Source organism: Miniopterus natalensis, chromosome 3, assembly GCF_054644295.1.
Source record: "Miniopterus natalensis isolate mMinNat1 chromosome 3, mMinNat1.hap1, whole genome shotgun sequence".
Classification (NCBI taxonomy): Eukaryota; Metazoa; Chordata; class Mammalia; order Chiroptera; family Miniopteridae; genus Miniopterus; species Miniopterus natalensis.
In genome coordinates this window covers 75422046-75444408 of record NC_142083.1, presented here as the reverse complement: position 1 = coordinate 75444408, position 22363 = coordinate 75422046, and the positions used below count along the sequence as shown (strand labels likewise).

Genomic DNA, 22363 nt, shown 5'->3' with positions numbered 1-22363 from the left:
GAAAAGCATGCCGGTCTAAGACTGTTCTCACAGTGTGCCTCCAGGGATCAGAGAGCCGGTGTAAATTTTCCTAATGGTTCCTTGGGCTGGGCTTTTGTAGCTCAGATGTTTTAATAAAACAGTAGCTACGTAGTTTTTGTTGGCATGAATTGAAAATGTATTTGTGATATTTAATAAAACCTAGGCAAAGCCTCAGAAAAAAAAGAATTCCACTAACATTGTATAAACTGACGGTTCTAATATCTGATAGGTCATAATTTTTTTCCATCAGTATTCCATAAGAAATGCTGACCTATGTAATTTCAAAGGTCAAACCCAGTTATAAAAACTCCCCTGGCTCTAAGTATGACTCAAAAATAGCATCTTAAGTACCTCAGGCTACTTCACTGTCCATTTCAGTCCTTCAGAGCCTTCTGGCATCAGCACATCTCCCCTCCCAGTGAACCCACTGTGAGCCCACATCCTTCCCAAGCTGTCAGTCTCAAAAACCTCTATCAAAGAACATATACCAAGCAGAGCAAATCCTCAAGTTTTCAAAAGAGATTCACAACCCCTTTACCTGCAGGGAGACCCGCTATTTGCAGATGTGACCCAAAGTGTCCCCAGGGCTCAGGCTGACCTCACTCAGGATGCTTAGCTTGCTGGAGCCAAATGAAATCCTCCTAGTTCCATTGGGAAAATCTCACTAAACACCCATCACAAATCTATACACTCTCTGCTACTTTCAAACCAGCTTCCTTTCCTGTGCTTGCACAGCCTGCAGGGGAAGAGGGTGTGGAATGAATAAACACATGCTGTGCTGTAAAGAGCAAGCACATGTTAATTCTAGATGACACAATTTTGATAGCCACATTGACAAATACAAAAGAAACAGAGGTATCTGATATTAACATGTCCAAACTGAGCCCACTGCCTTCTCCCCACACTGCCTCCTCCTCCTGAGTCCACCACCTCAATAAGCCACACCACAGACTACCTGTCACCCACACCTAAACTATGGCATTATTCTAGACTCTTCCTCCCTCTCCTATGGCCCCACATGCCCCATTTTAATCAATGCCACTTCCTAAGTATTTCTTGAATCTATCATCTCCTCTCCATCCCTATCTCCTAGCAGGTCTCCCCAAATCCACCCTGTCCCCACTGATCTGCTCTCTGCACTGCAATCAGAGTTGATCTAAGTGCAGTCTGACCATGCCACCCCTTGACATAAAACCATTCAGTGGCTCACCATCATCTCTCTCTAGTGTGGCCTTCACACTCCTTTTAGTCACAGAACCCCTTTGCTCAAGGTGAAATCCTACTTAAGGGATACCACATGTAAAACAGGAAATTATAGGTTGCACTGTCTAAGGTAGAGGGGCATTTTCAGAGTCCAAATTTGGCACCTCCATCTCCACTCATAGAAGGAGGAGTTTCTTGGGGAGCAATAAGGACACCCCTGCTTTACAGTGTATCAAAACAATAACAGGAAGGGAGTGTGGCTTTCACTCTTGCTCCCAAATTAGTAACAGAGCAGGCAAAGGCAAATAGTAAGCACCTACATTCTAGAGAACACCACAAACAACTAGGGAAGAACTCCCCACCAGGCCTGATAGCTACTAGCAGCCATGATCCCACTCCTCTTCCCAATCTATATAAGACTGAGGGTGAGGGCAAGCCACAGGTATATACACATGTCAAAACTCACTACATTGTATATTTTAAACATGTTCAGTTATTCCTGTGTCAATTATATCTTAGTAAAGCTTTAAAAGGGGAGGGGCAATGAGTTATCAGCAGCGTCATGTTTGTAGAGAAATACTGCCTTGGAACACTGCAAAGCCAGTAAGGAGTGTCTGTGGGATGGGGAGGTTGGCTATATACCTGTTGAGCTGAAAATCATAGTGTAGTTACCTCCGTGGAAGGAGAACACAGTCCTCTGGAGAGCTTGACATGAATATCCTAGATTTGGGAACAAGTATGACCTCAGACATGGATCCCCACCTTTTTGGAAAGGCTGGCTGGAACTGCCAAGTCGGCAAGGCAAGAAGGGGCTTCATTGAGGTCTGCCTGGGCCTCATTCCCCATCATCACACTTCCTTGTGGCTCATTAGGGGATTTAGGTGAAGGAGTATAGATGCAGTGGGGGCTTATGGGCTACCAAGGGAAAGAAAGGGAAATAGGAGTATTCCTAGCATAAATTCTCAGCTGGCTCGCTCTCTCTGAGAGATCCTCAGTAACAGACAGGGTCCCTGAACAGAACCCCAAGAAAACCAGCAGCAAAGGCCATCAGCAGCATACAGAACTAGTGGGGTCAGAGTGAGAAGAAGGCACCTCCCCTCCACTGACAGCAGCCAGCCAAACAAGACAGCCCCCCCTCCCCCCAGACCCTCAGCACCAAAGGGGCCAGGCTGGAAAGTCAGAAGAGGGGAGGTGTCCTTGAAGCTAAACCACACCCCTCCCCACTTCCAATCCCCAGCAAACCAAAGGCTGCCTAGCTCTAGGGGATGGGAAGAGATAAGATTTGGTTTGAGATTGGAATGTCATACTAGCCTAGCTTGTACGAGACTGACTGTTCTTACTCGCTTTTTAAAAATTACTTCAAAAATACACAAAAGTAGAAAGAACAGTGTAATAAACCCCTGGATCTATCACCCCTCTGCAAACATTATCTACTAATGGCCAATTTTGTTTCATCTATACTGACTTCCCAACCTACCCCAGATTATTTTGAAGAAAATCCCAGACATATTATTTTACCCATAAATATTTCATTATGTTTCTCTAAAAACTACGGATTACAGTTATGAGTAAGCAAAACAGTTTATTCTTGCATTATTATTATATCGTATTATTTTCCATACAAACATCTGTAAACCTACTTTTGCCCCACCCTGTATAATAATAATTCCTTACTATCATCAAATATCCAGTTAATATGCATATTTCCTCTATCATTTTATGACTAAATTGAAATTTTTCATAATTGAAACTGGCCAGAAAGTATGGAATCTGCCCAAGATGGTTCTAAGGGCAAAAATGAGAATACAGCTAAAGCCAATTATTGGAAGGAATGAAAGCCTTGCATGTTTACATTCCACTAAAGTCAGACTCCTCAATAAACCAGATACTACACAATGCCCTCTGGGGACCTGTCCCAGCCTGCCAATCATTGCCACCCAATACTTGCTTAGATGCCCTCATCCCTCTTCCTCTCAAGCTCCTCCTGCTTCAGGTCTGGCTCCAGAGGGAAGTGCCTCTCCTGGTGCGCCCCTTGGCCACACCCCTTGCCTCCCCTACTATATGAGAACTTCTCATAGGCAGGGACTACTTTCCCACCCTTTTGTATCCTCTAGACCCCAAAGTTAAGAAAGTTGAGGCAGCCTCAAATCATGACACCCATTCCTGTCTGACTTTGACTGCAACCCACCATCCAGAGTTCCTCTGAGACCCTGCCCTCTGAACAGGCCCCATCTCTTAAACACCATGTTGGCTTTTGCCCAAATCTGATATTATAAATTCATAATCTTGGACTGGATCTCCTGGCTACCCCAAGTTCATTTTCCAAGCCCAGTCTTCAATATTTCTTCCATCTTTTCCATGTTGTCTGTCTCCTTCCCTTTCTCCCACGCTGCTCCCCACCCTGTGGTCCTCAAGGGAAGGCCATACTCCCATTTGAGCCTGCCTGTGCTCAGCACCCTGCCTTACCTGTGGCATCCAGATGATCTTCTGTGTCCTGAAGAAGTGGTACATGGCTGAAAAGCGCTGGTAGCCCCCTTTTAGGATCTGGATGGGGTTGCGGGTGAGGTGGGCTATGGCTCTGCCACACTCAATGGCAGGTCCAAGCACCAGTTCTAAGAGTAGAGACCAAAGAAATGAATGTCTGCTATGTGTTCACCATTTGTCTAAAGCTCCAATGAATCACCACTTTATTCTGAAAAGCAATTATCTAGGAAGCTGAAGCAAAAATAGAGATGAGTGTTACAATTAAAATTTACCACCAAGGAAGCTAATCTTCCTTTTTCTGTAAATATATATAGTATCATATATTGTATGCCACCTGTTGAATACCGTACACGTCACCAATTTGTACATGTTACAGCTAGTGTACAATTCAATGGTTTTTAGTATAGTCACAGAGTTGTGTAACCATCACCACAATTTTAGAACATTTTCATCACCCAAGAAACCCTATACCAGTTAGAGGGGTTCACTCCTCATTTCCTCTAGCTCTAGAAAACTACTAATCTGACTTCTTTCTATGGATTTACCTGTTCTGGACATTTCATATAAATGGAATCACCCATTATGTCTGGCTTCTTTCATTTAGCATAATGTTTTCAAAGTTCATCTATGCTGTAGCACATGTCAGCACTTCATTCATTTTTGTAGCTGAATAATATTCTATTGTGTGGCTCTATCACCTTTTATTTACCCAGTCATCTCTTGATGGATATTTGGGTTGTTTCCACTTTTTGGTGATTAGAAGTAATGCTGCTATGAAAATTCATGTGCAAGGTTTTGTGTGTACATGCTTTCATTTCTCTTGGGTACATACCTAGGAGTGAAATTGCTGGTCAATATAACAACTCTACATCTAACTTTTGAGGAAAGCACCAAACTGTTTTCCACAGCAACCGCACCATTTTACATTCCAACCAGCAGCATAGGAGTGTTCAAATTGTTCCACGTCCCAGTCAACACTCATCTTTTTTATTATGGCCAACCTAATGAGTGTGAAGTGGTATCTCATTGTGACTTTCAAGTCAATTTAATCTAAAATGTTTTCATTGAGCCTTAGCCGGTTTTGCTCAGTGGTTAGAGCATTGGCCCATGGACTGAAGGGTTCCAGGTTCAATTCCAGCCAAGGGCACATACCTCGGTTGCAGGCTCAATCACTGGCCCAGGTAGAGGCTGGAGAGGGAGGCAACCAATTGATGTGTCTCTCTTGCATTGATCTTTCTCTTTTTCTCTCTCTTTCACTCTCTCTGAAAAGGAATAGAAAAACTATCCTCAGGAGAGGATTAAAATAATAATAAATAAAATAAAATGCTTTCATTGATCTGTAGAATCACTATTAGACTCTAAGCAAATTAGATATATGTGATAGGAAGCTTGCATAATTAAGGCTAAGCCAAGATATCCTAAGGCCAGGATCTGACCCCTAAATAGAAATACTGTGCAGCAGACTTTGGAAAGCTAGCTAAAAGGAGAAAAGAACTGGCGTGGACTCTGACAGCTATATTCAACCTTTGTCGAGGGAGAGAAGGCCAATTCCAGCAGGGGCTGCTGAGGACAAAAGCGGCCTGAGACCCAACTGGAGAAAGTGTATTTGGGGGTAGAGCCTGCAGACAATAGTGAGACCAGGAGAGAACCTGTGGCTGAAGAGGCAGGAGCCAAAGCCCATCCCTAAGGGTCTGATTTGGAAGCCAGAGAGCCCTGAGTCTCCCAGGATCTCACAACCCAATTTCCCTCTTGAGCAAGAGATTGAGTAATGATGGGGTGGGTCAGAGGACCCGGGTGAGTTAGGGAGAGAGACCCAGGCCACTACTGCCTTTAAACCAGACAGCTGCTTCCCTGCCAATGTCATACAACCAGCTGGGGTATTCACACACAGGGGCAATGGGGACAGAGATGGAGGAAGGCCCATTCTCAGGAGACAATTAGAGACTCAGATGGAAAGCCATAAGAACACCCCAGGGCCCAGTTTATCCAGCCAAGGATGTAATGGGGTTAAAGTTTTTGAAACGTTAAATTCATTCATTTACATTCCCATTAATCTTGAGTTCTCCATTGACATGAGGTTTCTCACACCTTGAACTGGGTCACCCACTGCTTCATGGGGAGGGAGGTGACCACCTGGTACAAGGGAGTCACCACTCAGCCTGAGCTTTAAGTTAAATTATTTGAGGTCCTTAGTCAAACAATTGTCTTGAAAGTCAGGCTTTGCTGAGGGAGGGGAAAAGGAATCCCGACATTTCCAAAGCTTTTTCTTCACAGTTGGTGTAAATGCCCTGGCCCAGGGAACTCTACACACACATATCATGAACCCATTGTGGGGGTCTATAATCCATGTTTGCAGGGAAGGATGATTTAACATAAGGGAAAATTTGCTCATACAAGAAGGGGGCTGCCCTTGCATGCTAAAAGGAGCTTAGAGAGAGGGTCCCAGAGGCCAAGACAAGGGGTGATACTTCCTGGGTTCCTAAGAAGACACTCATTTGAGGGGGTAGAAACACACTGGCTGGTGGCAGTGGGGGGGGGGTGCTAAAAACAGCTGTGCATTATTTCCCACTAAGATTCTGAGACACCCCCCCACACACACACAGCAGAGATGGGGAGTGGTTAACCTAACACTGAAAGTAGCAGAAGGCCCAGGGATCAGGAGCATGTGTAGAAGGTCAGCAGAGCCTGGATAAGAGGGCATAAGGCTCAGTCCCCCAAGACTCAGCACCATGCACTGTCAAGGTGAAGGGAACCATTCATGACTTACACTAGACATGGGCATTTTGGCCACAGGCACAGCCCATGGCCAAAGGCCACATAGGCTGAGCTGCACCTTCTCCAGAGGCCAGCAGAAAAGGACTACACAGAGATTAACACCTGCTTCTAGGATGTGATGAAGGTTCCATTTTCCTCCATGCCCGGATTTCCTTGGAGGTTAGGGAGGTGGGTACTTAACAGTGGAAAGGAGAAAGGGATGGTGAGAGAAACCTTGAGATGGACTTTTACCTAAAAGACTATGCATTTATCTGAAAGATGCCACTTTAAGGAGAAAAGTCGCCTTGAGTGGGCAAGGTATGTGCATGTGTGGTTTTAGTTTTTGTTGTGTTGCTGTTGTTTTGTGATTGTGGTTTCCTACCCAGTGAGAACAGGGGCTCCATAGCACAGTGAGGTTATAGAACATAGGGTTATCTTTATTGACCACTGTTTCCTAGGGTTTCAGGGTCCAGTATACAATCCCAGGATTGGAGACCAGAACCCAGCAAGATGAGGTCAGGGAAAAGGGGATAATTTCCTGGCTAAGGAATCCTGGGAAGGCTGGTTTTATTAAAAATGGAAGCTTAGTGCCACCCAGTGACAGTTGGTGTGAATGCCCTAGCCCATAGAACCACCCACATATATTAGTTACTGAGCCACAAACAGCAGAGCCCCATGCCAATGGCCAGTGGTGGTCAGCCCAAAGCAGAGGCTGAATGGAGACTGCTGTGGAGCTTCAGTAAAGCACATTAGAACCAATCACATTTTAATGCTCTAGCTCAGGGCTGGAGTGACTTTGAATGGTTCTCCAACATCACTACTAAGGCCTTAGAAGACTGGACAGAGCCTAAGTGCCTGAGTTTGAATCCTGGCCCCACCACTTACTAGGTGTAGTTTAAAAAAAGTCCATAAATTCTTTCAAATGCATCCCTTTAAAAGGTTGAATCTAATTTTCCTCCCCTTGAGGGTAAACTGTACTCAGTGACTTCCTTCTAATGAACAGAATGTGGTGGAAGTGACTGTGTATAAGCCCCAAGACTAGGTCATAAAAGGCATGTGGCCTTCCCTTTCTCTCTCTCTCTCTGATCACCGGCTCTGGGGGAGTGTGTGTTAGAATTTAGGATCTACTAAATTCCAACCAGCTTCCAGTTGTGAGGCTATGCAAGCAGTCCTATGGAGAGGTCTACGTGGTGAGGAACTAAGGTCTCCTGCTAACAGCCATAATGAAACTGATGCCTCCTGGTTATAGCCTAGAGAAAGAGTCATCTCAGATGCAGATCATCCTGGCCCAGTCAGACATTCCAGTGACAGCAGCCCTGGCTGACACCTTGACTACAACCTCAGGACAGACACTATATCAGAATCTACTAGCTAAGCTGCTCCTGAATTCTGGACCCACAGAAAGTATGAGATAATTAATGTTTGTTATATCAAGCTACTGAGTTTGGAGGTAATTTGCTACACAGCAATAGATAACTAATTCACTAGGTGTGGGATCTTGCCTTTCTGGGCCCTAATTTCCCCATCTATAAAACAGGGATGTTACCTATTAGAAGACAATTCTCCATGGTCTCTCACATCTTTGTATGTCCTTTGAACAAGGCACTGGCTTTTCAAGGATATTTATATAACCTACAGCCTTCAAAGACAGAGAGAGTTTTTTCCTCCAGAGCCAAGGATGGGCAGGCTTTCTGCCCATTATAAAAGATTCAGGCCCCCTAAGCTCAGAGTTCTTCTACAATACAATGCACTATATGGATAGGTGTAGTTGGCCCTCTTCATGTCACCCTGTGAGAACTGGGGCTTGGGCACCAATACAGGAAAATGATGACATTCTGGTTACTTTTATTGCTCTGAGTAATAAAGTCCTTTGTCTCCGACCCAGGAGCCTCATGTTTTTGGCCAGCATCTCTGAAACAATGGCAGGCTCACTTGTCATCTTGCAAGGAAGGAAAAATCTCAGACCCTTCCTAGTTCTTTATATTACCATCCTCATAGGGATGTTCTGCAAACTGCATGAGTTGACCCAGGTAGATCACTTGACATGGTTCCTGGCAGATGGCAAAAGTGCTCAATAACTGTTAACTATTATTCTTGTGGCTAGTGTAAAACCTACCTTTCCTTCTATTGTCAGTGTTGTCATCATCATCATCATCTCTTTGGATTATCTCCAAGGAGATGGTGTTGTTATCATACACCACACAGTACTTCACACACTCCAGATCGACAGACTCCGGGATAAGATATCCATTTGCCATCTAAAGAAACCACAAAAGAAGCCTTTTGGTAGGTGGGTTCAGTTGAGAAAATATTCCCTGCACACCAGCACTGGGGGGAGCTGGAGGTAGGACTATGCCTGTTTTCCTGACTACACAAAGGCACAGAGCACTGAGAGTGGACCAGAGAGTCTATTAAACTCCAAGGATCTTCCACACCCACATCCCCTGCTGTGAAAAGCTGACCACAGCTGACAGGACTTGAAATAAGTGCCTGGCCAAAGAACAGCTGGCCTATTGACCCGCCAGTTGAACTAACACATCCTCTCTCTGGGGGTAAGTGGTTGCCCATAGGGGCCAAAGCCAAAATCCCCCATAAAAGGGCTGTAAGCAAAAGATTTGAATAAGCAGAAGTCACAAGCAAGCAGATAAAATGAAGCCAGCTGTAAAATGTAAAATGTAAGATCTGATATTTTATAGTCACTGATGTATCCTGAATGTCTAGAACAATGCCTGGCATGTTAGGCCATAAATATGGTTAAAGGAAGGAATTGGCAAACAGGTCCATGAGGTCATGAATAGTAGTCAGGAAGTAGGTGAGTCACCGTCATGGTGGACTGAGGGGGCCAGGAACAATGGGTGCCTTCTGCCAAGAAGGGAATGAGCTCTCGAAGAACCAGACTTGCCTAGGATCCCACATGGTGTTCCAGAGCTCCGAAGGCCTGGCTGGGTGGCAGCCTGCAGAGGTTAGTCCTCATTTGTTCTCAATGCTTCCTGAAAGCCCCCTCTACTCAGGGGAACCTGAGCCTGACTCTGTCCCTTGCGACCTGTCTGGCTAAAATAGAGGCCCTGACAGGATAGGACAAGTGCACATCTACTCTACAAGGCAGGGAGGTAAGGCCTATGCAGGTACAGACCAGGGAAGTTCTCTGGAACTTGAAGGGGAGAAATCATATTTGTCTACAGAAATTAGCAGACCGATGGTGCTCAGAGGATGAGCAGGATTTAGACAGGTGATAATGAGGAAAGAGGGATTCTGAATGTGGAAAAGAGCATGAGCATCTGCATGAGCATGAACAAAGGGGAAGGTGAGAACAGTCCAGAGAGGCTGGAACAGGTGGGAGAGCAGGGAGAAGTGTGGCTGGACATTCATTCATTCATTTATTCAATGAACATTCGTCAGGACCTACTTTGTACTTACACTGTACTAAGTTCTGGAATACAGAGATTTTTTTTCTTTTTTAACCCTTCCCCAAGGGTATGTTTTCCATTGCTTTTCAGAGAGAGAGAAAGAGAGAAAGAGAAACATCGATGTGGGAGAGACATATCTATTGGTTGCCTCCCACATGCACCCTGACTGGGGTCAGGGATCAAGCCTGCAACCGAGGTTCGTGCCCTTGGCCGGAATCAAACCTGGAACCCTTCAGTCCATGGGCTGACTCTCTAACCACTGAGCTAAACCTGCTAGGGCTACAGAGATTTTTTTTTTTTTAAAGGGAAATTGGAGGACTCAGAAAGGCTCACGGGGCAGGAGGCATTTGAGATGAGACTACAAAGGCAGGTGGAAATTTGCCAGATGGACAAGGGCTGGGTGTGTATTCAAGGCAGAAGGAACAGCTTTCAATCATTCACTTTAGTCAACAAATAGGTACTGACCCAATACCAGAGACCAGACAGAGCATCCAGGATACAATGATGAGCAAAGCACACACACCCTGTGCTCAGAGCAAGCACTGTGTTCAGGGGATCACATGCACTGTTTCCTAGATCTTAAGAGACCAATGGTTGTAAGGTGCACCACCAATTTAACAACAGTCACAATCAGGAGCTACATAAAGGGAGGGATTTATTGGCATGTAACAATACTTCAGGCAGGGGAGGGGGCAACTGGTCCTCAGGAACCTGAACCAGGGCTCTAAAGCCCAGACCTCCCTCTCAGGCACTGCTCTTCTGCTTCCCCAGCATGCTGACTTCACCTTCTCAGACAACTTTTCCCGAGACCCAAGTCATGGCCACCAGAGATGCTCAGACTCCCATCCTCCAAACTCCACCACCAGAACCGCAAGAGCTGCCTTCTTTAATTCCAATTCTGACTTGTTCAGTTTTTATCCTTGGCTGATTTGTGGCCAAGGTTTAGAAACTATTTTAGGAAGCACCACTAGACCTCCATGGTTTGAGCAGGGAGAGAAGTTCCCCCTCAAAAAAGGTGGGTGCCAGGCAGAAAATAACAGATGTCCACCATATGCATTTTTGGGGGGGAAAGACAATACCACATTAAAAGTGTAAATCAATTGTAGGACAGATTTCAATTTCAGAAATGTTAAAATATGGGGGGAAGAGGAGATATGTGCATCTTAAAACCAAGGAAACACAGCAGGGTAATACTGTTGAGGTGTCAGGTGAGAGTAGAAGCATGCTGGAGGGGAGGCTGGAGAAGGAGCTAGCATCAGATGGAGAGGCTCTGTGTCCTGTTGGGGCTGGGGGTTCCTTGAAGGCCTGCAATCTACTGGCAAAAACACTGGGGGGCAAGGGGTGTCAGTCTGGCTAAGGGGTTCTAAAGGGCTGAGACAGAGAGAATGGCTATTTTCCAGAGTTGGGGGTGCTGCCAGAATCAAAGGGATATGCAGACTTGAGAGCTGAGTTGGAAGGTAAGGGTTATGCATCACGAAGCAGCTCTGAATAGGCTACAAAAAGCAGAGAAAGGCCTGAAATGGGGATTTAGAGGAAGAGGGTGGAGCCAGAGAATTGGAGATCCAGGGGCAAAAAAGAAAACACACACCAAAAACAGATAATGATGGATTGGTTTGGGAAAGCTTGTTAGGCAGCTAGCTTATCCTGGAAAAACACGAGCCAGAGCCCATGCTCCCTGTTGAGTTATGTGTGGGAAAGAGCCAGAGTTAGAATGCTAACAGCACAGTGGCAGTGGGAATTTTACGAGACAAATTTTTAGAAGTAAAATTGACAGGACAGCTCAACTACTTGAAGCTGGAAGCTTGGGTGAAATCTCTGAGCAAGAAAGAATACTAACAGATATGAAGGAGACCAGGGTTTTCTTTATAGCTAGCAGAAGAAGATGAAGCTGAACCAAAGAGACAGAGAGGGAAGTAAGAGAGAACCTGGAAGTCAAGGGTGGAAAATGTGGTCAGGACTGCAGAGATAGAGATGGATCCTGAATGAAGGCTGCCAGGCTTGACAATGACTTGAGAGAGAAGATACGACATTGGGGTGGAGAAAAGGGCCTCACTGCAGGAGTGGGGCATGGTGACTGCTACAGGGCTCTGTCTTTTTAAATAGTTGAAATGGAGAAAGGAAGATGGGAATGGGTCAGATGGAAATGGAAGGGAGCAGCTTCCGTCTTTGAGTTATAGTAACTATATTGTTTACTTCCCTCGTAGAATAAACCATATTGGGCAAATCTATATGGAACAGACCCTCTTATGGTCTGTTCCCTAAGTAGAACAAAAGCTCTGCAAAGGCAGGGACAATGAATTAAGGGCATCTTGTAATTAGTTCTATTCCCAGGGTTTGGAACAGAGCCTGGCATGTAAAGGAATTAATTCAGTATTTGTTTAATAAAGCTGCTGACCATGGGGGTTGGAGGGACACCCTAGGGAGTGTGTGAGAAGTGTGGGAGACCCTCAGGGTGGATGCACAAGGCCAGTCCTGCCTCTGCTGCCCAGTGTCCAGGAGTAGGTGCCACCTCCTGGATCTAGAATAAAACTTCCTGCCCTTCCCACCCTCCTGTAAGGTAGCCAGCCTGCCCCAGATTCTGACTCTGCCAGGATACCTTCTTCACTCGACGAGCTGTAATCACATGGCTTTCATCGTACTCCCATTTGGATCGCACGTCTGAAAAGGAAGAGTATTTAACTAATAACTGCATTTGCAAAAGAGCACATGACCAAACTACTTAGAGAACTCATCATCATCATCATCTTGTTTGGCAGAGAGGTGAAGTTACTGTCAGCTTAAAACTCAAGGTGCTGTTCCGCTATTCTGAGCTGCCCACACCATGACTCACCTGCCCCATCACACCCACACACCCCCTTAAGGGGTAGTGAAACTTTGCATCTTTAATTTAGGAGCAGTTTTCTCTGAGGCCAAAAAAAAAACAAGGAGGGGAGAAATCAAAGCCAGAGTGAGCTCATTCTAAATGCCCCCCATGGGATTTTAGACCCAAATTCAGACTCTAGAACCTAGGAGCTAAGGTTCTAATGCTCCTCTAAGGATAGAAGGTGCATTGTTGATGCTCCTCAAAGTTGGGAGAACATGGAACAGAAATAAGCTTTATGCATAAATACAACATATGACTGTTATCCAAAATATACAGAGTTCCTAAAACTCAACAATAAGAAAACAAACAACCCAATTTAAAAAATGGGCAAAAGATTTGAACAGACACCTTACCAAAGAAGCTATAGAGATGGCAAATAAGCATATGAAAAGATGTTCAAAGTCATATGTCAGAAGGGAATAGCAAATTAAAACAACAGTGAGATACTGCTACACGCCTATTAGAATGTCAAAAATTCAAAACATGGACAACACCAAATGCTGGTAAGAATGTGGAGCAGCCCGGCTGGGTGTGGCTCAGCGGTTGATCGTCGACCTAGGATCCAGGCAATCAGGGTTTGATTCCCTGTCAGGGCACATGCCCCGGTTTCGGGCTGCAGCAGATCAATGACTCTCTCATCATTGATGTTTCTATCTCTCTCTCCCTCTCCTTTCCTCTCTCTGAAATCAATAAAGATATATTTTTAAAATAAAAGAAAAAAGAATGTGGAGCAACAGGAACTCTCATTCATTGCCGATGGGATTGCAAAACAGTATGATCATTTTGGTAGACAGTTTGGCAGTTTCTAACAAAACTAAAGATATTCTTTCAGCAATCATCAGTCAAAATAAATAAACTAGATCTTCACATTCAGACGGGGAAATCTCAAAAATATAATTTTAAGCAAAAAAAAGCAAGTTGCATAATGATTGTACATTATGGTACTATTTGTGTAAATATTTAAAGCACACATTTTGGGATGCCTGCATTTGCAATAAAAACAGCCCTCATCAGTTTGACGAGTCAGCCTGTGGACGGGAGGCTCGCAGGTTCAATTAGGGTCAAGGGCACGTACCTCAGTTGCAGGTTCAATCACAAGCCCTAGTTGGGGCGCGTGCGGGAGGCAACCAATCAATGTGTCTCTCTCACATAGATGCTTCTCTATGTGTGTGTCTCTCTCTCCCTCTCCTTCTCCCTCTCCCTCTCCCACTCCCTCTCTCTCCTTCTTCCCTCCCTTCCACTCTCTCTGAAAATCAATGGAAAAATATCCTTGGGTGAGGATTAAATATATATATTATATATATATATATTATGCAGTTATCTTTGGGGAGGGAAAGAAATGGTATCAGGATGGGGTAAAAAGAGGGGTACATCTGTGTGTGTAACATTTAATTTATGTTAAACCTGAGTACATGGGTGTTTATTAGCATTACAATATATTTGTTAGATGTTTGATATATTTCACTAAAACAAGAGGATTCAGAACACAGGTCTTCCAGGAACTTCTAGATTTAATCTGGGATGATTTCCAAGTCATGTGAATGAGTAGCAGCATTTTAAGCTATGCCTAATAAGTCTAACAGATTTCTAAAGTCATTTATTCCTCCCATCCCCAAAAGTTTGTTGATTCATCAAAAATAATGTTTGAAGGATGCTATCCACAAAATATTCTTTTAAAAGGACTTACCCAATAAACAGAGATAGTTGGGTTCAGTCAATCTGGATAGTTTTGTAACCTGATTCAAGATGTTGTAAAGCTCTGTTGGTTCACATAAAACCAAATCAGCCATCCTATTGGGAAGAAGCAATAATTGGAAGCTTAGTACTTCTTTCTAATTTAAATGGCCAAAAAATAAGATATTAAATTAAACCCTTTCTTAACACATCCTCAGGCAAAGATGAAAGTAATCATGGACATGATCAATAAAGCCTCGAAATTCTGTAGCGAGCCCTGGCCAGTGTGGTTCAACGGGTTGGAGCGTCGTCCCATACACTGAAAGTTTGTAGGTTGGATACTGTCAAGGTGCGTGCAGGAGGTGGCCGATCAATGTTTCTTTCTCACATTGATGTTTCTCTCTCTCTCTTTCTCTCCCTTCCCCTCTCTCTAAAATCAATGGAAAAATACTCTTGGGTAAGGATTGAAAAATAAAAAATAAATAAAATTTTGTAGTGAAATGTGTACAGAGGAGAATAAAATATTGAACACAACATATGAACTACATAAATAACAAGTAAGCTATAAAAGTCACCAATTCATTTGTTCTTTTAGCAAATAATTACTGAGCACCTACTACATGCCAGGCACTGAAAATAACTGTGGTAAACTAAGTATGCCTTCACGAAGGTTACAGTCTAGCATGGAATGCAGACGTTGGACAAAAAACATACGAAAAGCACTATAAAAGAGTCTGTACCATGTTGGAGGAGGAGCTAATGAGAGGGCCTAACCTAGTTGCGGGGATCAAAGAAGGACTGTTTGAGATGTGACTGCTAAGCTGAGACGGGGGCTAGGCAAGACAGCCAGAGGGAGAGAGAGTAAAAAAGAAGGTAAGAACATTCAGTACCTGAGAGAGTTCAAAGAGCCTGGTGTGGCCACAGCAGGGAGAGGGAAATGAGTGAAGAAAGACCCTGGGGAAGCTTATGATAAGGATCATGAAGGTCAATGTTGGGTGGAGAATTGCTGACGTGTATTAACAGAACTGCCCAGTCAGCTTGGGCTCTGGTTCCTTATTGCAGGGCTGAGACACTAGTTCCTGAGCATGACTATCTGGTGCTCCAAGGACACTGAAGGGGAAGGGCTGGGCCTGTACAACAGCTTCCTGCAGGGAAGCCTTCTTTTAGCAAGGGGTGGGGGCTGTGTGGAGCTGTCCAGCACCAGAGGGACAGGTGGAGAAGTTGAGTCCAGAGGTAGGTAATCTTGATCAAAACAGTTAGGACCCACTTTAGAGTTACCAGTATGACGCTCCAGGGAAAGGCCAAACCCTCAACATGGGCCCTGGATCCTTCTCACCTCATCAAGGACTTCAGTTCTCAGCCTTCCCTCTAATTTCAACCTCTACATGGATCATTCCTACTAGCACACAAACAGCAAGACTGTTTCTGTTCTCTTTACAGCAAGACTTTTCAAAAGGGTGGTGTTGACTCACTGCCTCCACTTCCTCATCTCCAAACTCTCTACTTCCTAATCCTAGCTGTGCCACTTACTATGAGCTGCCTTATGGGGAGTAATTAGCCTCTCTGTGCCTCAGTTTGCACCTCTGTAAAACAGGGATAATATTAGCATTGCCACTTCTATAAAATGAGCATAATCATTACCTACCTGTTGCGTGAGCATTAATGAAATGACATGTAAGGCGTTCTGAGCAGGGAGGAAATAAATGCGAAGTGTTGGCTATTGGTACAAGCTTCTCCCATGGAGTTTCTAACCCTATCAAACCATGTAAGTTGTTATCAAGATCATCAACAATGTGCATCTTGCCTAACCCACTAGTCATTTCTCTCTGTGCTCAAAACAATGGAGTTTCTTAGCTGCATTTAACCCAGTTGAGCATTCCTCCTTCCCCAGCACTCTCCACCTCTAGAACTACCTCCCACCACACACACTCTCCAGGCTTCCCTCCTACTTCTCAGACTGTTCCTGCTGTCTTCTTTGCAGGTTTTCTCTTCACATAAGAATGCCCTTGGGCATAGTCACCTTTCTTCTCTATCTATACTCTCATTCTAGGACAGGGCTTCTCAACCTCAGCAGCACTGATATTCAGAATCAGACAATCTTCTATTGTGGGGCTGATCTGTGCATTATAGGATGTTTAGCAGCATCCCTGGCCTCTGCCCAGTGGCTGCCAGTAGCAAACCTCCACCAATCCAGCTGTAACAACCAAACAAGTTTCCAGACGTTGCCAAATGTCCCTTGGAAGAAGAGATATCAAAAACCCATTTGTAAGATTATCACCACCATCACCTTTTCAATCTCCACTTTCTCTTCTTTTGAATCTGAACTCTGGAGTTACTGTTATATGGTTTGGGGGTGGGGTATTAAAGGTTTTTTTCTTTGTTTTTCTTTTTAAATCTTTTTGCTTCATGGTTAGGATGCTCTGATCTGACATTTGACATGAACACAAAGTGCTAGATGCTCTTGTTGACTTCCATCAAATGGGATGGGGAAAATATAACCGTTCTTGGTAAAGTCTTTCATAATGGTTTGATTTTTTATTTTGAGAGAATCTTTTTTCCAATGCATGCTTTTTTCCAGTTGCCTTATCACTTATTGTAGATGGCTTACTTTTGCATTCATGCAGACTATGCTGCAAGTCTGTTTCATTTAGTAAACTAAAAATTATTGCTTTATAAAAAAAAAAATACTAGTTGAAAACCACCACTCTAAAATCCAGAGTCTAGGTGATTCTTCTCGTCCCCCCTGTATACCAATGAATCCCAAACTATACCCCTGCTTGACCTCTCCACTGAGATGCCTAATCAGCATCTCAAATAGCTAATACAGACATGCCCACACCTCCAATACATGTTTATCTTTCAGTCTTCTCAGTCTCAATAAACAGCACCATTATCCATCTAGTTACACAAGTCCACATCCCTAATCCTGTTTCCCTCCTCCCCTCACATCCACTCTATTAGCTCTACTACCTAAATATATTCCAAATCTATCTCCTCTCCATCTCCAGGGCTAACATTCTAGACCAAGGCATTATTATCTCCCTCCTAAAGATGCAATACTTTCCAACTGGACTTCTTGTTTCCTCCCTACAGTCTAATCTTCACATGGCAGTCAGGGTGATCTTTTCAGAATATGTTTGTCTTTATCTCACTTGCCATCACCTAACATTATCACTCATTTGTTTGCTGGCTTTATCATCAGTCTCCTCCCACTGGAATGTATGGCTCATTAGGACAGGTACCTTGCCCTTCTTGTTCACTGCTGTAGCCTCACCCAGTGCCCAAGAAGCATGGGTTAAATGAATAAATTAGTCACTGCTCCTGCCTTCACCAATGGGGCCATCTTGACCTGATGCCATACATATAGGTGCAACACGTAGATTCCTAAGGACCTCCCCACTCCCACCTCAAGTCAGGTCCTCTGCCTCTGAAAGCCCTGTCTCCAGGCTATATTGGAGGTGGTAAGTGTAAGGGAGAGAGGACAGGCTTTGGGTCTAGTCCCACAACTTCATTAAGCTAACCTAAAAGCTGGCTCCTAACCTATCTGATCTATCAGTCACACCGCATCCTCAAGCTCCTACCTACTTTCCCACATTACAACCTCCATCTCTTCATTCACTAGCCAAGGGGTTGTCTCTGGGCATCCAGGTAAAAACTCACCCACAGGGATCAACTTCTTCAGACTTCTCTCCTTCCCAAAGGCAGCACTCTCCCTGGTCAGGCAAGAACTGCCCCTCATGTACTGGTAAAGTGCAGAAGGGATGAGAGCAGTCTCCTCAATCTCACAGCATGGTTCTGAGAGATGACACAGCCCCATGAGCTGAGATCAGGAGCACCACTAGCCTGGGTGGGTGGAGAACTGAGCACTATCATCCCTTTCAGCATTACTCTGAACTCTGCAGGGTTTAAGATGTTCTGGCTCCAATGTTTAAGCCCTAAGAATATTTTGATATTGCACTTTTACATAAAACCATTCAACTATTTTTGAGTTTTTGCCAAAAGTATTTTCCTTGCCTGGCCGGGGGTGGCTCAGCGGTTGAGCATCAACCTAGGATCCAGGCGATCAAAGTTTGATTCCCGGTCAGGGCACATGCCCTGGCTGTAGGCTTGATCAATGACTCTCATCATTGATGTTTCTGTCTCTCTCTCTCCTTCTCCTTTCCTCTCTCTGAAATCAATAAAGATATATATATATATTTTTTAAAAAGTATTTTCCTTAATGAATTCCATTAAGTCGATTTAATTCCTTGATTTTCTGTATTTCAGTTAATTCTAGTTTTTCTCACTTTCCATTTTGTTTAGCCAAGATTATTTTTCCCAAGATCAAGTCTTTTTTCCATATGAATTTTACAATAGAGATTTGATTCCTCAATCACATTTTACTAAGTATGGTTTCTGCCACTGTGAGTTTCATTTGTACTGATTATTTCTACCAAGCCTGTGTTCAACAGTGGAGTCAAAATGCCAAGTTTAAGACAGTCTCCTTTGGACTCTTTCAGCATAGCATAACTGTTCTTAAGAGACTTTTAGGGTGTTTAGTGTGATAGTTCTTGCAAGGCTGATGGAGCATGCAGGTGGGAAGGGAGGTCTGAGGGAGTACCTTCTGGGGATCTGGTATGATGGGGTGAGAGGCTGAACTTCCTATTAATTGACCCATCAGGGAAATCCACACAGCTTTCTGTGTGTCAAGCAAAGCCACCTACTCTCTCTCTCAGGAGAGCAGTGTGCCAACACAGGCGTTGTCCCTACATACTAGACACCCACCGGTAGGAAGGTTCTTCACCGTCCCTGTGGTGACCTGAACTCTAAACCAGGGGGCTCATGTATGGCTCTCTCTCTTCCAGTCAGCCCAGTCCTGCAGAGGGGCTGACGAGCTTAGCTCCAGTGAGAGCACATGTCAATATTTGAGGAAAGCAGTCAGTTGGGTTGCCATAGCTTGAGACTGAGGGGGAAATTGGCTGAGCCCAGCCTTTCTCCTGCCTCCCTGTGCCTGACCAATGCCTAGGGCCTTCCATGCCAACTGATGGCATCACTGCCAGAGGCTGGGCCTGACCCCAGGCTTCTTACAGGAGTTCCAGGATACTAAGAGCTTGATCTAATGCTCATCCCACTGAGTCTGGGTGGACAAAATTGATGGGCACTGACTTCTGGTGGAAAAGAGGCATCACTTAATGTTCCTGGAGAAGTCAGACCATGAACTTCACTTTGGGCTCTTGACTCAGGCTGAGCAAGGACCAGAGGACTGTACAGATATGAGTCAGGGTCCACAGCCAACCCTAACTACCCCCTGGTTCTCTGTGGGAAACTGAGACTGTGCCAGGATGACCAAGGTTTAAATACTGACAAGTGTCAATATCCTCACCTGCAAATTGAGGCAGTAATACAAACTAAAAAGGCTATAGGAATGTTACAATGAGGTAACTGACATAAACTGCCCAGCACTGAGCCTGGCATAGAGCAGGAGCTTAGGAAACAAAAGTTCCTTTACCCCTACCCTCTCTCTCTTTTCAACTTCATGTAGAGCCTGTGATGGCTACAAGTCCAATAGACAGAAAGCACCATTCAAAGAATCTCAGGCCAAAGACCACAGCAGGATCTGGCCAAGTTTATAAGTGATGGGGGCCAGGGGTGTTGTCTGAGGGTCTGGTACAGTCTTTCCTTGATCCCAGTCTGACACTTTCTTGTGGACTGAACTTTGAAAGTTAGAGGTCATAGTCCCAGGCCACAGTATTTCAAAGATTCAGAGGCTGCAGAAGTGGTTCTGAAATCTCTTGGTTCAGAGGGGCACTAGGTCCTATTATTAGTGGTTGCCAGTATCTCAGTATTTTAGAAGCAGCAGGGGTGGGCCTGAGGTCTAAACTCAGCTGCTCACATCCCTGTCCCTTGTCTTCTATCTTGCTTTCACTTCCATGTCCTCAAATATAGGCCCAGTGCACCCAGGAGATATCTAGTGGTCCTGTGAGATTTACAGGCCTACCCATGCAGCAAGTCAGCCGTTAGAGATAAGGGCTGGTGAACTGCAACACAGTCTCTCAAAGGCTGTGGCCACCACGTCTGGTCTTACCTCCTCCACTCTGCCTCTAGCACTTGCTTCTCCCCTGCTCCTTGACTGGGCTTAGGCCCCACCTTCTGCTCCTCTGACATGGGTCCTTGGCCCTGACCAAGCTCTGGACTTAGCTTTGCTCTTACTTCCCTGACCTCTGACTGGTCCAGAGGACTGAAGATTCTGCTCCCGACTTAGATCTGCCACCATCAGTGACTCTCAGCTCTTGGGAGCTCTTTGCCAGCAACTCCCTCCTGCCTTTGCTGCTGCCAGCCCACCACCTCATATGGCTTCAAGCAGGTATGGGCCACAACTCAAAGTTAAAGCTATCTATCTAAATATGGTACTGTTTTAAAATATATGCCCCCATTTTCCAATACCCTAGAGGAAAATAAAGAAAACTCTTGTGTTAGGTGAAATGATTACCACCTTTCTAACTCTGTTTTAGCTCCAAGGTTCTGAAAGGAAAAATTTAAAATATTTCACTTGAGGTATGATTTTAGGGTTCAAGAGAAGGTAGACAGACTATTATATGATATGTGTACCTAACAGCAAAAATCTGATAGCTCATAACCATGATCTAAGCCTAAGGTACAAAATGGTCAGTATATGTGGATGTGTGTGTGGGTAGGGCAAGATGGGTGTCAATGTATTTGTATATTGTGTATAAAAATACACGATGAAGAACAGGCAAAACGAATCTATGGCGATTGAAATCAGGAAGTAGCTATCTTGGGGGGCTGATGAAAAGAATCATGAAGGAATTTTCTGGAATGAAAATGTCCTGTAGCTTGTTTGGGGTGCATGTTACAAGGATATAAATTGTCAAAACCAACCAAATGAACACTTAAGATTGGTATACTGTATCGTATGTAAACTACATGGCAATAAATTCCTTGTATAGATCCATGTGTTTATGTGTTCAAAGATGTGAATACACAGGTGTGATATGGATGTGACTGTGTGTGTGTAGCCCCACCCGTATGTCCATGATCTTGGTGTGGGATCTGGGCATTAGAAACGATGAGAACTTGGGCACACAGAAAGTACACACTACAGAACTTCAGCATGACCCCCAAGGCCACCAGCTAATCCTTTGTTCATCATTCCTCATTTGCCCAGCGTGTTCCCAAGGCCTACAACCCTTATCCAAACATCCTCATCTTCCGTGGGTATCCATGGAGCAACTTCTCTATAATTTTCTGGTTCCTGCTTGGGAAGGTTAAGGCCACTGGGTGTGAAAGGACCTCCCGCCCCAACTTCCCCCTGACTGCCCTTCCAGCTTTCTCCCGTGTTCCCAGCATTGCTGGGCAGACCTGAGAGGTAGGGACTGCGTGACCACATAAGTTACCTAGATACCTGTTTCTTCCCCTGTAACACAGGGCTGTTGATCTGTAAAGCTCGCTGAACAGTGCCTAGTGCTAAGTCAGTGCTCACAGCCATTCGTTGTGGTATCTCAGTGGTGGCACCTCGAGGGACCGCTGGTGTGTGTGAGCAGAGGGGTGCACGGGAGTGGCAGATTAGAGGGGCCCCCATCCTCCCACCTCACCCTTGGGACTCTCAACCACTCCTCCCCCCCACACACCTTTTCTTTCCAGGGCTTTCCAGAGCTCCGAGGCCCCTCCTACTTCCAGGGGCAGGAGGAGTGGGCTTGGCTGAGGTCGGGGGACCGGACCGCACCCAGTCCGCCGGGCCTGCAGCGCGGGCTTGGCCGGCCTCCCAGTCAGAGCCTACGTCTGAAGCCCCACCTGGAAAATGGCTCCTTTAAGGCTGTTCCAGCCTAAACCCCGTCCTCTTCCACCTCTTGAGGGGCAGACACTCCGCCCACTCCAACAGCGTCTCCCCAACCCGCCGCACAGAACTGGACGCGCTAGGACCCAGCCTCGGACTGCGCTCCCACTGGGCCAGGAGCGT

At 45.0% G+C, this 22363-nt stretch overlaps 1 protein-coding gene across 4 annotated transcripts in view; it reads right to left on the bottom strand.

Annotated features, from left to right (window-relative positions):
• The window catches only part of STYXL1 (serine/threonine/tyrosine interacting like 1), a 43312-nt gene extending 21037 nt beyond the window's left edge, over window positions 1-22275 (bottom strand). The window contains exons 1-5 of one of the 4 annotated variants that reach the window (XM_016199011.2): window positions 22198-22275; window positions 14420-14523; window positions 12466-12527; window positions 8579-8720; window positions 3691-3836 (exon numbers count right to left, since the gene is read on the bottom strand). In XM_016199011.2, the coding sequence (XP_016054497.2) occupies window positions 3691-3836; window positions 8579-8720; window positions 12466-12527; window positions 14420-14522 (453 nt within the window). In that variant the 5' untranslated portion in view covers window position 14523; window positions 22198-22275. Of the gene's footprint in view, window positions 1-3690; window positions 3837-8578; window positions 8721-12465; window positions 12528-14419; window positions 14524-22034 lie in introns of all 4 variants that reach the window. The other 3 variants (XM_016199010.2, XM_016199009.2, XM_016199012.2) reach the window with 3 other exon arrangements.
• Between the last annotated feature and the right edge of the window lie 88 nt (window positions 22276-22363).